Genomic DNA, 18,549 nt, shown 5'->3' on the forward strand with positions numbered 1-18,549 from the left:
TCGTTCTCAATGAGGACCATGACAACATGGTGAGGTGATGTCATGACTTGAAGTGAATTGGATTTAAGTGAGGGAGAGCTGTGCAAAGTCAACAGCCTCATTCCTCCAGAGCCATCCGAGTCCGGTGTTAAGATACACCAGAACAACTAGCGATGGCTCCAGATGTTTGAGGCAATAAGGGATAAGTGACTTGACTAGGGTCACACAGCTAGTAAGTATCAAGTGCATGAGGCCAGATTTGAACACAGGTCCTCCTGACTTCAAGGCCAGTTCTCTATCCACTACACCACCTGTAACAGTGAAAATAATTACAATAGACACAAGCTGTGGATAAGCATATGTCAATTTATCAATTTCTACTGATAGCGGATTGACCAAGCATTTCTGTAGCTTTCATGGTCCCCAGAGCATGCAAAGCCTTTGATCCAGCAATACCACTGCTAGGTCTATATCCCAAAGACATCTCCAAAAGGAGAAAAAAGACTTTTTTTGTACAAAAATATTTATAGCAGCTTTTTTATATGTGTGTGGTGGCTAAGAATTGGAAATCAAAGGAATGCCCATCAGTTGAGGAATGGCTGAACCAGCTGTGGTATGTGATTGTGATGGAATATTATTGGGCTATAAGAAATGACAAACAGGACAATTCCCAAAAGTCCTGGAAAGACTTATATGAATGGATGTATAGTGAAGTCAGCCTCTGGTTCTTGCTTTTCCTTTGTCAAGACTTTTCTTGACCAGGATAAGATATCTATTTCATTGAGGGTTTCCTCCCCTCAGTGATATGGTTTCTTAATCCTTTGGGGTGCTGTTCACCATCCCCTAGAGCTGGAGTTCTTCGCACTTTTTGAGTGCTGGATCTCTTAAGTGACACTCTCAGAAACCTTATGGAGCCTGCCCTTCTCAGAATTATATTCTGAAATGCATGAAATAAAATACAGAGGAAGTGAACTGTGTTGAAATCCTGATATCAAAATACTAAAATTCAAGTTGACAGATCCCAAGTTAAGAAACAGTTCTCAAGACCCACTCCAATTTATCAATCCTCTTTTTAAAATATGGCACCCAGAATAAACATGATACTGCAGAATGGAGTCTGATCAAGGCAACAGAAAAGGAGACTCTTCACTTTCTCCAGTTACAGCTGCATACTATGGTTCTTTGAAGAAGTTAAGGTTCTGTGACCTCGCCTCTGCTTCTCACTACTGATGTTCATTGAGTTTCAGGTCAACTAAGTTCACCATGTCATTTTTAAAGTGGTTTCTAGGTTGTACTTGTGCAGCTGATATTTTTATACCAAGGGTTACAAGACTTTAGATTTACACCTCATGTAAATCACATTTTAAAATTCGACCATTCTTTCAGCCTATGGAGGAGTATTTAAATTTGATTCTCGGGGCAGCTAGGTGGAGCAGTGGATAGAGCACCAGTCCTGGAGTCAGGAGGACCTGAGTTCAAATCCGGCCTCAGACACTTAACACTTACTAGCTGTGTGACCCTTCGCAAGTCACTTAACCCCAATTGCCTCACTAAAAAAAAAAAAAACCAACAACAACAATAAATTTGGTTCTCATCCAACATATTAACCATCTCAGCTCATTTTATGGCCACCACGACCTTATCAAACGCAATATACATATACATATATATATATATATGTGTGTGTGTGTGTGTGTGTGTGTGTGTGTGTGTGTGTTTACCCATAAAGTTGTTGCACAAGGCAAGGCTGAGGACAGAGCCCTGTGACTTGGCATTAGAGACCCTCCCTAAAGTAAAGGCTGATATACACCTGATGTGGGTGTTGAAATGAGGCAGTTATCATTTCAGGAATGGGCCATGCTTGCCAACAAGACTCTGTATGCTCAATCAAAAGTAAATATTAGCCAGTGGACTTAGGTCGGCTTGGAGACAAAATCTGCTCTGGAGCTTTGTGGGAAGAGAAGAGAGATTTATCTGTATTTCCAAGATGAGGGCTCACATTTTTCTCCCTTTGTATTGGGGAGCAGGGAGCCTTTTCTTCTTAACATTCTTGGACACTGCTACAAGTAAGAAACTCCTGGTTTTCCCTCAAGATGGAAGTCACTGGCTCAGTATGCGGGATGTGATTGAAGAGCTCAGTAAGAAGGGACATGAAACTGTGGTCCTAGTGCCTGAAGTCAATTTGCTCCTTAAAGAATCAAAATTCTACAAAAGAAAACTGTACCCAGTCCCCTACTCCCGGGCCGAACTGGAGAAGCGTTTCCAGACCTTTGGCCACAATCACTTTGCAGAAAAATCTTTCCTGAATGTAGCCTGGGCTGAGTACTGGAATGTCCGGCTTGTCATTGATATGTACTTCCTCAACTGTGACAGCCTTCTGAAGAATCGAGAGACCATCAGATACCTGGAAGAAAGCAAGTTTGATGCTCTCTTCACAGACCCAGCCTTGCCATGTGGGTTGATCCTGGCCGAGCACCTGGCCATACCTTCTGTATACTTTTTCCGAGGGTTTCCCTGTGCTCTGGAGCATGCGATGAGCAGGACGCCCAACCCTGTGTCCTTCATCCCCAGGTGCTACACTGCCTTTTCTCACCACATGACCTTCTACCAGAGAGTGATAAACTTCCTGGTCAGTGATTTGGAGACCCTTCTCTTCAAGGACTTGTACACAAAATACTTGGAGATTGCTTCTGACTTCCTCAAGAGGGAAGTGGACCTGCCATCCCTCTATGGACAAGGATCCATTTGGCTGTTGAGATATGATTTTGTGTTTGAGTATCCCAGGCCCCTCATGCCCAACATGGCCTTCATTGGAGGAATAAACTGCAAGCAAAGGAAAAGACTACTACAGGTTTGTGAGTTTTGCTTTCTTGGGCTCTTCTGTCTTTTAACCCTGCCTAGGACCTGGCCTGTGGTGGATGCTGGCTAGCACTGACATGCATTGAAATGAAACAGTGGATGGCACCTTTCCCCATCACTGAATCAGCCAATCACACTGTTTCTGTTCTGGACACAGAAGACCCTGGTGCCCTGAATCTGGGCATGTCTGCTGACCCAGAGGACTGACTGACTGACTGTATGCCAACAGAGAAGGGGGTGGCATTTCTAAAAAAGGGAACAACCAGGACATTCACTGGGGCCAGTGGGGGAGCAGGAAGGAGGAAGGAAGGAATAGAATGGCAAGAGAGCAGGCTGGAAGGCAGAGCGCCCAAGTTCACATTCCATCTCTGCTATGTACTAGCTGAGTGACCTGAGGAAGTCACATTTCCTTCCTGGTTCTCATTTTCCTTCTGTGCCCAATGAGGCACTTTGACTTGGTGGTCTCTAAGGTCCCTCCTACCCCTCTTTCCATCTATTCTCTTTGGATCTATGGCCTAGTTTCTAATCCCAGCTCTGCTGTTTTCCAAATGACCTTGGGTAAGTCACTTCTCTCTGGGCCTCAGTTTCCTCATCTATATAAGGAGGGGATTGGACCAGATTTATACACTCCATCTTTACATGAATGATCCTTGGGGAAAGGTCCATATGGAGAAGAGCAAGTGATAAATTTGGGCAGGCAAAATGGACAAATCCTAAAAGTTCAGAACAGAAAGAAATCATTTTTCACATTTATTTTATTTGTTTTGTTAAATTGTTCCCAATTACATGTTTTTTCCCTGAGGGGGGGCAGCAATGAGGGTTTAGTGACTTGCCCAGGGACACACAGCTAGTAAGTGCCAAATGTCTGAGGCTGGACTTGAATTCAGGTCCTCCTGAATCCAGGGCCAGTGCTTTACCTTGTGAGATTTAAAATTGGATATATGAGCATTAAACTCCCCCTTTTAACTTTTCCTTCATATATATATATATCCCAGACCACTAAGAAAAAGAAGCCTCTGAGCTTTAATCAGTGAGGGATTAGTTTTTATTGCTTGGGAATTAATTAGACAACAAAAGGTGATACCAATTAGGGAAATAGGAAAGTAGGAATACAAATGAATAATCTTAGATCTAAGCTTAGTCTATTTTCCTTTATAAAACTCACCGAATCCCAAACTGCCCACCAGGACAAGAACCAGCACACCCAGAGTTCAGTTCTTTCATAATACCAATGCTTTATAAAGTTATTAGTTAAAGGCAAAAGCAGGTAAAAATAAATCAAAATAGAAAGTCCACAAAAATGAAGCATTTTCTTACCCACTGTGAAGATCAGAAGGCTGAGGGGTTCAGCAATCCCTTCGTGGTTGCCAAACTGTGATGTTTAAAATCTAAATTGTGGTTGCCTTAAATTAGAAGCTTCAGCACCAGTCTTTGGGCATTAAACGTCTATTAAAGCCTAGAGGTATTCACAAGGAGTTAAAAAAAAGTCCTACCTAGCCTAGAGTTCCAGCCTGGTTGGGTTCTTCCTGAAGTCCTCCTCCACAAGTCTGCTTTAATCAGGAACTCTTCAGCAAGCTGATTGTGGAAGCTTTTTATAGGTCTGGAACAGAGGCAGTCCTTACACACTGCTTCAAGCCGATTGGTTGGTGTCATCCAAATCCATTGGTTTTGAAGGAGTTCTCAAGTTGAGTTCACAGTCTAGTTTCTGAGAACAATACCTTCTTAAGTGCTAGCCAGGTGTGATTACAATCCAGTTAACTTGAAGTAGGCTAATCAGCAGTCAATCATTCTCACTTGATTCAATCAGTCTAGATTAATCTCCAGGTGGGTCTTTGAGTATCTGAGAAATCCCATTATTTCATCACACTGCTCTCAAGGAGCTCACAGTCTAATAAGGGAGACAACATAAATATGGGCAAAGCAAGCTGTATAGAAGATAAGTGGGAAATAATTAAAGAGAATGAAGTGGAATTAGGGAGGGCTTCCCACAGAAGGGGGGATTTTGTTTGGAGCATAAAAGAAGCCAGGAAGGTCAGTAGTTGGAGTGGAGGAAGGAGAACTTTCCAGGCATGAGGGACAGCAAGAGGAAGTTCCCATACCTGAGTAATGGAGGATGTGGTTTGTGGAACAGCCAGGAGGCCAGTCACTGGATCCAAAAGTATGTGTCAGGGACTAAGGAGCAAGACTAAGACTGGAAGTGTAGGAGGGGGCTGCTGAGGTAGGGCTTTGAATGTGGTGATGAGACCTATACCAGCGTGGTGGCAATGGCAGAGTTTAGGGCGCATGTCCAAGACATGCTTCTGAGGCAGAATTGAGAAGACTCAGTGACCAAATGGTAATAGGGGGTGAATAAGAGAGTGAGAATTTGAGGATGACACCTTGGTTTTCAGCCTGTCTGCTTGGGCTGGGGAGAAGTAATGTTGATGCGCTTGACAGTAAAAAGGAAGTTTAAAAGTGAGAGTATGGGGAGAATAGGATTACTTCAGTTTTGGACATTTTGAGTTTAAGATGTCTTTGGGATAGCAGTTCAAGAAGTCCCATAGTCATTTGAAGGTGTGGATATAAAAGTAAAAGAAGCACTCAGCATATAAATAGATTTTAGAGATTAGGGGTATGATCAAAGAAATGGGATCCCTGCATTCAAGGAGTTGATCATCTTATGCCTGTTGGTGTGGTGTGGAAACCTGAGTGGTGCAACACCAGGTGAGAGGTACGATATCAGGTGAGATTGTTTTGTTCAAGGAAGTGGGAAAAATAAGCCTGTATTTTTATGCTTTGGGGGGTCTGTGCCACTCTTTCCCTCCGGTAGCTCAGATCACATACTTTCTCATCCAGGATGGTTCTTGCCCATGTCCTGCTAGAAATGCTGCTGCTGTCTAACTGGATCAAGGACTTTCTTTAGGTCTACCTACATTTCAGGACACAACTTTCAGGCTACCCATTGGTGATCTGGGTTTCTCATCACAATAGAAAAAAAAACATAAAATTCCTCATCAGCTTTATTGCTTCCTGATGTCTCATTGAGTCATTAGCTTCCATCTGCCCAATCCTGATTCTTAAGGAATTATTTTCCCCAGCCAGCTTTTTCACCTCCTTTTCCACTTTGTCAATTGTATTTTTAAAATTAATTATTTTTAAATTTTTTGGGGAGGGGTGTGAGGCAATTGGGGTTAAGGGACTTGCCCAGGGTCACACAGCTAGTAAGTGTCAAGTGTCTGAGGTCGCATTTGAACTCAGGTCCTCCTGAATCCAGGGCCAATGCTTTATCCACTGCGCTACCTAGCTGTCTGGTCAATTATATTTTTAAAGTTGTTTCCTCAGTCAATTTTTGTCCTTCTTTTTTCCAAACTATTGACTCTCTCTTGCATAACTCATTTCTTTTCCCAATTTTTCTTCTACATCTCTTATTTGATTTATAAAATCATTTTTGAGCTCTTCCAAAAGGGCTTTTTGGTCTTGAAACCAATCCATCTTCCCCTTTGAGGCTTCACATGTAGGCCTTTTGACACTGTTGTCCTCTTCTGAGTTTGTGTTTTGGTCTTCCCTTTCACCATAGTAGCTTTCTATTGTGAGGGTTCTTTTGTTCCTTACTCGTATTTTAACCTATTTTGTGCCTTTTACAGTTGAGCTCTGCTCCTAGGGCACAGGGCTACTATCCCAAGCTTCTTTTGCTATTGGTCAGGGACCTAATCACTGGCTTTCTGCTCTGAGGCCTCAGCAGCTCAAGGCTTGTTCAGTGCACTGGCCTAGTTATACCTATTGTGTAACAGATACCCCAGCTGGCAGATTGCCTTCTGCATTGGGACTGAGGATCTCACAATGGGCCTACTGTGCCACTAGCCTGCTGAGCCAGGACTGGGGGTTCTCAGCTACATGAATCTATGCTGTGGCTAAGAGCCTTCTGCTTACTTGCCCAGACACCCTCTGTGCTGTCCTGCACTCCCCTTTTACCCACATGAGACAGACTTTTCTTAAAGACTTTCTAGGTTATCTTAAGATAGAGGATTGTTTCACTCCATCTTTTTTTGTTGGTTCTGAAGCTCTAGAATCCATTTAGAGGGTTAATTTAATGTTTCCCAGGGAAGTTTGAGAGAGCTCAGGCAAATTTTTGGCTTCTCTTTGCCATCTTGACTCCAGCTCTGAGTTACAATTGTGTCTTCTCATCATGATACACAAGCAGAATTGATCTGACATAGACTTTCAGAGGGCAGTTGACAAAGAATTTTGAGAAAGGAGAGCAGGGTCCCTTACTTTAGGACCTTACAACTGAACAACAGAGGGCTCAAGAAGCCTTGGGGTCTTTCAAGAATTAAACACAGATGGAGTGGCAGCTAGGCAGCACAGTGGATAGAGCACCAGCCCTGGATTTAGGAGGACCCGAGTTCAAATCCGGTCTCAGACACTTAACACTTACTAGCTGTGTGACCCTGGGCAAGTCACTTAACCCCAATTGTCTCACCAAAAATAAATAAATAAATAAAACACAGATGGAAAACCAAAGAGGAAGGTAGAGAGGAAGGAGGAGGATAAGAGCAGAACAAAAAATGGGAGAGAGAAACACAAGGTAAGGAGGGGAGGGCACCAGTAACCAGTGCAGCAGAAAAGTCAAGTCAGATGGGAACAGAAACCACATCAAAAGAGAATAAGGATGAAGTCATCAGGAAGGAAATTCAATCTGTGCAAAGCACTCATTAATGGAAAATGGGGAGATAAGGTAGAAGAAAATTGGAATGAGAGTGAGCAGCCAAGTTCCTGGGCAAGTCCTTTCCCTTCCCTTTGCCTCCGTTTCTCTTCTATAAAATGGGGGAACTGGATAAGACAATTTCTAAATGCCCTTGCACCTCCAAATTGGGGTTGCTGTCATCAAGAAGGACATGTGTTATCAAGACAGTTTTGCTCTAAATATATTTTTGGTCCATAGGAGGAGAGATCCATGGATAGGGAGAGAGAGAGAGATTGACATTTCTCTTAATGATTAATGTGATTGGTTATTTACATGAAGAACCAAAAGTTCAGTCTCTCTTCCCATTACCTTTTTTTAAATTACAAAAATATTTTATTATTTTCCAGTTACATGGAGACATAGTTTTCAACATTTGTTTTTATAAGATTTCTAGTTTCACATTTTTCTTCCTCCCTCCCCAAGACAGCAAATAATCTGATATAGGTTATATATGTACAATCACATTAAACATTTTTTTGCATTAGTTTTACTGTGAAAGAAGAATCAGAGCAAAAAGGAAATATCTCCAAAAAGAAAAACAACAGCACTAAAAACAAAAGAAATAGTATGGTTCAATCTGAATCCAGATTCCACGGTTCTTTTTTTTTTTTTTTTTTTGGGATTTGGAGAGCATTTTCCATCATGAGTCCTTTGGAGCTATCTTATACTTTTGTATTGCTGAGAAGAATCAAATCTATCACAGTTGATCAACACATGATGTTGATGATACTGTGTACAATGTTCTCCTGGTTCTGCTCATCTCACTCACCATCAGTTCATGCAAGTCCTTTCAGGTTTCTCTGAACTCCTCCTGTTCATCATTTCTTACAGCACAATAGAATTCCATTACATTCATATACCACAACTTGTTCAGCCATTCCCCAATTGATGAGCAGCCCCTCAATTTCCAATTCCTTGCCACCACAAAAAGAGCAGCTATAAATATTTTTGTACATGTGGGTTCTTTTCCCTTTTTTATGATCTCTTTGGGGAAAAGACCCAATAGTGGTGTTGCTTATCTTCCCATTACCTTTTGCCTCCTTGAAGTGATTGCTCCCATGACCAGATAAAAGTAATGTACAGGGTTGTCAAAAAAAAAAATGCCGGACTATGAAAAGGAACAGAGAAGAGCTTACAGACCCTCCTCTTCCTTAAGGATCCTGGACTTTGCAGAGATGACCATAGGGTTCCGAACCTGGCCCTGGGCTCTGATGAGGTTGGTTTTCTGCGCTGCCTGCCTGGGCTTTCTCAAAGAGGGCAAGCTGCTGGTGTTCCCTGAAGATGGCAGCCCTTGGCTTAGCATGAGCAAAATGGTTCAGGAACTCAGCCTGAGAGGCCATGAAAGTGTTGTCCTGACGTCGGAGCGGTCTCTGCACATCAGAGAAGAGCCATTCTACTCTTTGGAGACCTTTCCAGTCAATTTCAGCAAGGACAGTTTTCAAAACTTAACGAAGTCTAATTTCCACTAGACCTTTGAGCCAGAACCTTTGCTCAAGAGATTTTTTGACACAGTTACACTCTTGAAGACGATGGCTGACATGTATTTCAGCTTTTGTGCAGACTTGGGCTATAATAAGGAGCTGCTGAAGTCCCTGGAAGAGGCCCACTATGATGCTATTTTAACTGATCCCTTTACTCCCTGTGGAGCCCTTGTGGCACAGTATCTGTCCATTCCAGCTCTTTACTTCTTGCGAACACTCCCGTGTCGTTTAGATACTGAAAGCATTCAGTGCCCTAAGCCATTTTCCTATATCCCCAGATGTAACACAGGCAACACGGACCAAATGATGTTCATACAGTGGGTAAAGAACATTGTATTCCCTTTGACCTTGAATGTGCTGTGCCCAGTATATGCGAAACCCTATAAAAACCTGGCATCAGAACTCTTTCAGAAAGACATGAGTATAATGGATGTTCTGAGCTATGGATCAGTGTGGCTTATAAGAACTGACTTTGTATTGGATTACCCTACGCCTATCATGCCAAACATGGTCTTCATTGGGGGCATCAACTGTGCCAGTGCCAAGCAGCTTTCTCAGGTTGGTATGTGACACATTAGCCAACATTACAGGTGTCACTCAGTAGGTAAATTGGAGTATCTTGTTTCTAAGAGAAAATCTGGTTACCTTTTTCATTAGTCCCCAAACATTTAGTAAACCAGGCTGTGCTGAGAAGAGTGCCTTGTAAGTTTTGTGATGGTTTCTGAATCAAACAGAACTGCAGAGTCGGATCGAGGCAGGAGTTATCTGAGGGGTTTTGCTTGTACATGCTGTTTGCCGTGATTCCTTTGTGTTCTCATAGCCTCTAGCATCCTTCAGGTCCTTAGGAATCAGAGGTCCTGATGCTGCTACTGACCAATTGTGTGTCCGTGGGTAAAGGACTTAACTTTTTTGCTGTTTATTTGCCTCTTTGGTCCAATAAGGGAGATGTAATACACAGACTTGGGCTTCTTCAATGAGTCTTTGGGTATTTGGTCAAATGCCCACAGGCTCATAGATTGAAGGTCCCTCCCCGCATTTGATAAATGATGAGAAGCAACCTGAAGTCCTGGAGACTCGAATTCAAACATTTTCTCACTGTGTGATGCTGGGAGAGTGGCTTAATGGACAGAGATGCCCACTCTCTTGGCATCGGTTTCATCATCTGTAAAATGAGCCTGGACTCAGGGACTTCTAAGGGCTCTTCAGTTTCTAAATCTACGAGCCTATAAAATTGAGGGTCGCTAGGTGGCACCATAGTCCATAAAGTGCCAGTCAGGGAGTCAGGAAGGCTCTTCTTCCTGAGCTCAAATCTGGTCTCTGACAATTACTAGCTGCTTGACCCTGGACGAGTCACTTAGGCCTGTTTGCCTCAGTTTCCTCACCAATAAAATGAGCTTGAGAAAGAAATGGCAGCAGTCTTGTATCTTTGCCAAGAAAACCCCAAATAAGGTCACAAAGAGTTGAATGCCACTGAAAATGACTGAATGACCACAACAAAATAAAATCCAAGTTCATAGGAAACCTTAGAAGCAGCTGCCATGTGATGAACATATGGTTTTTTAAATATGCATATTTTATTTTCCCCCAATTACACGTTAAAACAATCTTTCAACATTTTAAAAAATGTAATTCCAAATTATATCTCTCCCACCTTCCCCTCCCCTCCCTGAGACAGTAAGCAAGCAAATATAGGTGATATTTGTACACTCATGTACAACATTTCCTTATCAGCTGTTTTGTACAAGAAACTCACTCACAACCTGTCCCTCCTCACAAGTGTTTTACTTCTGATTATCACCTCCCCCAACCCATCCTCCCTTTTATCTATCCCTTTCCTTCTATTATTCCCATCCCTTTTTATTTCCTTATATGCTAAAATAGATTTCTTTATGCAACCGAATTTGCACATTATTCCCTCTTTGAGGCAATTCTTTTTTTTTTTTTTTTTTTGGTGAGGCAATTGGGGTTAAGTGACTTGCCCAGGATCACACAGATAGTAATTGTTAAGTGTCTGAGGCCGGATTTGAACTCAGGTCCTCCTGAATCCAGGACTGGTGCTCTATCCACTGTGCCACCTAGCTGCCCCCCTTTTTTAAAAATAATAAACACTTTTATTTATGGTTTTGAGTTCCAAATTCTATCCCCCCTTCCCTCCCTTCCCTGAGGAAGTAAGCACTCAGATGTAGGTTATACATGTGCAATTACATAAAACATTACCTTATTAGTAATTTTGTATAAGAAAACTTGAATAAAAGAAAGTAAAAACAGCCTGCTTCAGTCTGTTCCATCAATATCAGTTCTTTCTCTGGAGGTAGATACTATGTGTCATCATGAGTCCTTTGGGATTGTCTTGGATCCTTGCGTTGTTGAGCATAGTTCAGTCATTCAGAGTTCTTCATCAGACAATATGGCTGTCTCTGTGCACAGTGTTCTCTTTGAGCCAATCCTGATGAGACAAAGGCTTAATCTTTGCCTGCCCCATCCCTTCTTCCCCTCCATTCTAATAGCACTTTCATGTCTCTTTTTTGGTAAGATACTTTACCCCATTCTATCTCCCCCTTCACTTTCCAGAGCGATCATCTTTCTCACACTGTTATTTTGCTTTTGAGGGTGTCACCCCATCAAAGTCACCTTATCTCCACACCCTCTGTCTCTGTATACTGGTTCTTTTAGTAATAAAATCCTTAAGAGCTACAAATCTGATCTTGTTTAACCTTATTGAATCTCTTGCGGTTTCTCTTTCTTGTTGTTTGTTTATCTTTTTTTATGTTTCCCTTGACTCTTGTATTTGGAGATCAATTTTTTTTTTATTCAGAATGCTTAAAAGTAATTTATTTTGTTAAATATCCATTCCCTCCCCGACCAGGATTATTTTCAATTTCAGAAGCAAGATGCTGAACATATATTTTCTATCTGAAAATGTCAACATTATTGCTATTCCTTCCCCATGTTGCAAATATGAATTTTTTAGTTTTCAGGTAACAGTGACCCCTTTGGCCCCACTGCCTGAAGGCGTGGTCAGTCCTGGGCAGGATCCAAATACCCCACTATACACACATACACATGCATACACACATATACACGTGCACACACACACATATACATACACACAATGCACAAATATACACACATACACACATACATACACATCCATATATATCTATATGGTCAATTAGCATTTGTGGGGATGAACATAGACAGTTCTCTATATTTTACCTCAATGTGTCTTTGGTCCATTTATTTTTTTATTTTTTTGCGGGGCAATGAGGGTTAAGTGACTTGCCCAGGGTCACACAGCTAGTAAGTCTCAAGTGTCTGAGGCTGGATTTGAACTCAGGTCTTCTGAATCCAGGGCCAGTGCTTTATCCACTGCGCCACCTAGCTGCCCCTAGTCCATTTATTTTTTGAAGTTTTATTGATATTTTTCTTTTACATCCCATTAATAGGTTACTCTCACTTTATGAGAGATCTCTTGTAACAAAGCCAAACAAGTTAAACGAATATTTTACCATAATGAAACCTGAAAGTGCATACATTTCACACCTTTAGCAACCACCCCACTTCCCTATTTAAAAAAAAATTAACTGGGATGTATTTCCTCTTCCTTCTCCTCTCTACTCCACTGGAAAAAAAGAAAAGAATGTAAAACGTGTTCTATTAAATAAGCACAGACAAGTAAATCAAATAGCTGTATATGAAAATAGCTGCAGTTCACTCTGCACTCTGAATCCACCCCATTTCTATGATAGACAGAATGTATCTTCATCATCCTCTGGAACCATGAATGTTCATTATGTTGATAATCGTTCTTAGGAGTTTCAAAGGTGTTTTTTTGTTTGTTTTTTGTTGTTTTTTTTTTTTTTTAAGAAATGAGGGTGGGGGGCAGCTAGATGGCGCAGTGTTTAAAGCACTGGCCCTGGATTCAGGAGTACCTGAGTTCAAATCCGACCTCAGACACTTGACACTTACTAGCTGTGTGACCCTGGGCAAGTCACTTCACCCCCATTGCCTGAAAAACAAACAAACAAAAAGAAAAGAAAAGAAACGAGGGGCAGCTAGGTGGCGTAGTGGATAAGGCACCAGCCCTGGATTCAGGAATACCTGAGTTCAAATCCAGCCTCAGACACTTGACACTTACTAACTGTGTGACCCTGGGCAAGTCACTTAACCCCCATTACCCCGAAAAAAAAAAGAAACGAGAATTTATTTATTTATTTATTCATTTATTTATCTATTTATTTATTTGTTTGTTTGTTTATTTGGGGTGAGGCAATTGGGGTTAAGTGACTTGCCTAGAATCACACAGCTAGTAAGTGTTAAGTGTCTGAGGTCGAATTTGAACTCAGGTCCTCCTGACTCCAGTGCTGGTGCTTTCTCCACTGCGCCACCTAGCTGCCCCCAAAGGGGTTTGTTTTAAAGTGCTTTTGTAATCATATCAATTACTCTGCTCCTCTTGCTCGTTTCATTTTTTATTAGTTTTTAGAGGTCATCAAACTATTCTTTTTTTCAATAAAACGTTTTTATTTCTCTCTTTTTTCCTTTTTTTTGTGTAATGTGCAGAAGGGAACAAAATAGTTCAGGGGAAGACGTAGCTAAGCAATGTAACTTTTGAAGTACCATACAGAAACTTTGTATAATTAAAACCCTGCTGTATGCAACGGCGATAATTATTCTTTTTATACTACTGTCGTTATAACATCAACTGTTCTAATTCCACTCATTTCGCTCTGCCTCAATTTATCTAAGTCTCTTTGAAATCATCCATTTCCTCAGTTTGTATAGCATGCTAGTATTCCTTCATATTCAAATACCACAGTATTATTCAGCCATTCCTCCATAGGATGGAGTTCTAGCTTTTGCCAACACAAAAAAAGAGCTGCTAAACATATCTTTATCTATGAAAGAAGTTTTCTTCTTTCTTTGATGTCTTTTGGGCATAGGCCTAGCAATGGGATAATTGGGTCAAAGGATTTAGTACCTATATTGGTGTATTTCTAAATTGCTTTCCACCATTGTACACACTCACAAGTCTTCAGTCAATTGAGTCAATCAGTGAATATTTATTATGTGCAAGTTACCGTGGATCCAAAGGAAAAATTAAATTATCCCTGTCCTCAAGGATCTTAAATGCTCCTGGGGATTCAGTAGAGCTGGACTTTCATCATCTAGGACAAATATTTAGAGATTCTGTCAATATATTTGAAAACTAATACATACTACAGATAAAGCGGTTTGTGAAAAAGTGGGCAACATAGCTTCTAAAGTCTTGTCTAGCTCTTCTGGTTTCTGAGTTGGTATGACTGTGAGTGACCAGTAAGAGAAAGCTTTATGAAAGAGGTAGCAAGTCTCTTTGCAACATTCATGCCCATGAACTTTCTAAGATAGAGCCTGGAACTTCCTAAGCCTTTCTGAATGTGCTGGGAGGGGGTTGGCCTTGCTGGGTTCACCACATGGAAGGATCTATTTCTTTGTGGACCAACATCTCAGAAGTTAGTCCTGAAGACTCCACGTGGGGAGCTGGCCCAGCCGCTGCAGAGTTACTCCCTTCATCGATGGCCAGGGCAGCCAAGCTGTCAGGGATTGAGGGGGAGGGCTAGGAATTTGAAGAAATGCAGGAACAAGCAGGTTCTGCACAAGGCTCTGCATGTCTGGCTAAGTTGGCAGTTCAGAACATGGTACACAAGGCGGGAGTTTTTTGGAATTTTGGCCCGTGCTTCAATTCCAAACCTTCTGTCTGATCTGGAAGGAAGAATATGTGGACGCTTCCTTGTTCCCTTTCAGATCTTCCTTGTTTCAACCCTTATCAGGAAAACAGTAGTTAAGATGCACATCCAGAAAGTCTTCGGTATTCTATCTTTCAGCAAACACAGAGTAGAAAAAATGGTTGCTCTCACTGTGGTTGTCCCCAGTCCTAGGTCCTTCTCTGTGGAATCCTTTTTGAGAGTCCTTGGGAGCATAGCACCAGGAGCTTAACCACAAGACAGAGGAGGGTGTGCCACATGGGGAAAACTGCTTGTCCTGGATTTTAAAAAGCTAGTCATTGTCACAGTGTGCTATTTTATCTCCTCTATCATCAATTCCATGGCACGAAGGCATGTGAAGTGAATCCAGCAGCAAATATACTCAGAGCGAAAAACCAAATGAAGCCAAGAGATATATTTTAACACATCAATTCACAGAAACTATAATGGATGAGATCTACCTAAACTGACACTATTGTAAATAGGGGAAAGGAAAAAGAAGAAACCAACCCTTTTCCAAATCAATAATATTTTTCCAGGAGGAGTTAAGAAAAAATTTGTTTTTGAAAGCAATTAGTCCATACTTTTCTTTTTCCTTTTTTTGGGGGGGGGGCAATGAGGGTTAAGTGACTTGCCCAGGGTCACACAGCTAGTAAGTATCAAGTGAATCCAGAGCTAGTGCTTTATCTACTGCACCACCTAGCAGCCCTCTTTGTCCATACTTTTCATTAACAGACTCGTAGGTAAAGGTAAGGTATGTAGACTCTTCTTAATTCAGTTTGAGTTGGGTTTCCTGAGTGGGATAGTGTGTGGCATTTAATTACATTTTAAGTTACTTCCAAAATCAATGCACAACAGTACAATTAAAGACTTCAGGCTACTCTCTCCAAAAAAATGTTTTTTTTCATTATCTTGAACTCATTTGACCTGACAGTGGATATTTTCTTTTTCTTAATCATATATATGTGTGTGTGTGTGTGTGTGTGTGTGTGTGTATGTATGGTATATGTATATATATATATATGTATCATGATAATATATTGGATAACACTGTTATATGTCTAAAATGTTGATATTTAATATTCCTCCCTATCCAGCCCTCTTTTCTCAACCGCATGGAAATAAATGTCATTTTATGATGCCTTGCACAGCTCTGGGTGCCTTTTTCCTTTTAAGACAGTGTAAGCAAGATCTGGCTGGAGACTTCTAAATGAGCTGTATATTTAGAATGAAGTTACACATGAAATCTTTGTAAAGTCATCTTTGATCATTCAAAAAAAGGCTATGGATGGCCTGACAGGGATTAATATGGTGAGAAGGGGCTAGAGCCAGGCTGTGAAGACCCAAATATCAAAACAAAACAAATGAGTTTCCATTGGCTCCTCTAGAGGCCAGAAGAGCAGCAGGCAGTATTCTGATTACCTAGGGCTTTAAGGGGAGAAAGTGGGAAAGGAGGAGATCTTGTTGTATCAGATCTCAAACTTTATTACAAAGTTGTAACCATCGAGGTGATTTAATACTCAGATCTCAAACTGTATTGTAAAGTAGTAATTATCAAAATAATCTAATCCTGGCTAAGAAATAGAGTGGTGGATGAGCAGAATGGATTGTAGTAAAAGGCCATTGTAATCTATAATATGATCAGCCCAAAGATCCAAGCTTTTGGAACAAAAACTCATTATTTGACAAAAACTGCTGAGAAAACTGGGAAAACTGGGAAAACGGTATGGCAGAAACTAGGTATAGACCAACATCTCACACCATATACCAAGATGACATAAAATGGACAGAAGATTTTTTAAAATTTTATTATTATTTTTTTTGACAGGGCAATGAGGGTTAAGTGAATTGCCCAGGGTCACACAGATAATAAGTGTCAAGTGTCTGAGGCCAGATTTGAACTCAGGTACTCCTGAATTCAGGGCCAATGCTTTATCCACTGCGCCACCTAGCTGCCCCCCAGGAGAACAGTTTAGGGGCAAAGAAAATATAGAGAGCATTACAAAATGTAAAATAGGTCATTTTGATTATATAAAATTAAAAACCTTTTATACAAACAAAACCAATGCAACCAAAATTAAAAGGAAAGCAGGAAACTGGGAAAGAAACTTTGCAACAAGTATCTCTGATAAAGGCCTCATTTCTCAAATATATAGAGAACTAAGTCAAACATATAAAATACAAGTCATGCCCCAATTGATAAATGGTCAAATGAGATGAATAGGCAGTTTTCAGTAGAAAAAAATCAAAGCTATCTATAGTCATATGAAAAAAATGCTCTAAATCACTATTGATTAGAGAACTGCTAATTAAAACAACTCTAAGATACAATCTCACACCTATCATAGTGGCTTATATGACAAAAAAGGAAAATGTTGGATTTTGGAGGGGATGTGGGAGAACTGGAATACTAATACACTGTTGGTGGAGCTGTGAATTGAACCAACCATTCTGGAGGGAAATTTGGAACTATACCAAAGAGCTATAAAAATGAACCTACCCTTTGATCTAGCAATACCACTGCTAGGTCTATATCCCAAAAACATTAACAAAGGTGTGAGGAGAACCTATTTGTTTGTTTAAATTAACATTTTATTTAAAGTTTTGAGTTTCAAATTCTATCCTCGATCTTTTCCCCCTCTCCTCCCTCCCTGAGGGGGTAAACAATCAAATGTAGGTTATACATGTACAATTATGTAAAACATTTCCATATTAGTCACTTTTTAGAAGAAGATTCAAAAGAAAGTGAAAAAAACATGTTTCAGTTGGTGTTCAATCAATATCAGTTATTTCTCTGGAAGTAGATACTATACTTCATCATTAGTCCTTTGGGATGGTCTTGGATCATTGTATTGCTGAGAATAGCTCAGTCATTCACAATTCTGTATCAAACAGTATGGCTGTTTCTGTGTACAATGTGCTCCTGGTTCTTTTCATTTCACTATACCTCAGTTCATGTAGGTCTCTCCAGGTTTTTCTGAAATCATCTTGCTTGTCATTTTTGTTTTGGTTTGGTTTTTTTGTTTTATTTTGTTTTTTAGTGAGGCAATTGGGGTTAAGTGACTTGCCCAGGGTCACACAGCTAGTAAGTGTTAAGTGTCTGAGGCCGGATTTGAACTCAGGTACTCCTGACTCCAGGGCTGGTGCTCTATCCACTGTGCCACCTAGCCACCTCCTTTTTTGTTTGTTTGTTTTGGTTTTTTGTTTGCTTGTCATTTTTTATAGCACAACTAATATTTCATCACAACCATATACTACCACTCCTTTAGCCATTCCTCAATTGATGGCCATTCCTTTGATTTCCAATTCTTAGCCACCACAAAAAGATCTGATAGAAATATTGCTGCCTAGTGGTGTTCAGGGAAGGCTGTTATGAACAAAGACATCAAAGAGAATGAGCAATAGAGTCACAGGACAATGTCACAGAGACACATCCTTTCCAGGAACGGCAGTGTTGATGTGATTATTGATCTCAGAGCTCAAGCTGGAAAAGAAGTCATGGGGAAAGGTCCCTAGGAATACCTCACATGGAGGCCTAGGAAGTAGCAAAGGGGTGGGGTGGGTCAAGGCAAGAGGATGCAAATGCTTACCCATCACAGCCTGGGTCCCAGGGGTGCAGTTATTATTTATTAGAAACATTGTGCTTAATTTTTTTTAATGAGGCAATGGGGGTTAAGTGACTAGCCCAGGGTCACACAGCTAGTAAGTGTTAAGTGTCTGAGCCCGGATTTGAACTCAGGTCCTCCTGAATCCAGGGCTGGTGCTC

The 18,549-nt window shown here is 40.9% G+C and overlaps 2 protein-coding genes and 1 pseudogene across 2 annotated transcripts in view; all 3 read left to right on the forward strand.

Annotated features, from left to right (window-relative positions):
- Positions 1–18,549, forward strand: part of LOC122753494 (UDP-glucuronosyltransferase 1A7-like) — a 140,911-nt gene that overhangs the window by 42,811 nt on the left and 79,551 nt on the right. The gene's annotated exons all lie outside the window — the stretch shown is intronic.
- Positions 1,844–3,365, forward strand: LOC122753497 (UDP-glucuronosyltransferase 1-6-like). Its single transcript, XM_044000888.1, has one exon. The coding sequence runs from the start codon at positions 1,967–1,969 to the stop codon at positions 2,906–2,908; it is 942 nt and encodes a 313-aa protein (XP_043856823.1). The 5' UTR covers positions 1,844–1,966; the 3' UTR covers positions 2,909–3,365.
- LOC122753500 lies at positions 14,493–15,186 on the forward strand (annotated as a pseudogene).

The sequence above is a fragment of the Dromiciops gliroides genome, chromosome 4 (genome assembly GCF_019393635.1).
Source record: "Dromiciops gliroides isolate mDroGli1 chromosome 4, mDroGli1.pri, whole genome shotgun sequence".
Taxonomy (NCBI): domain Eukaryota; kingdom Metazoa; phylum Chordata; class Mammalia; order Microbiotheria; family Microbiotheriidae; genus Dromiciops; species Dromiciops gliroides.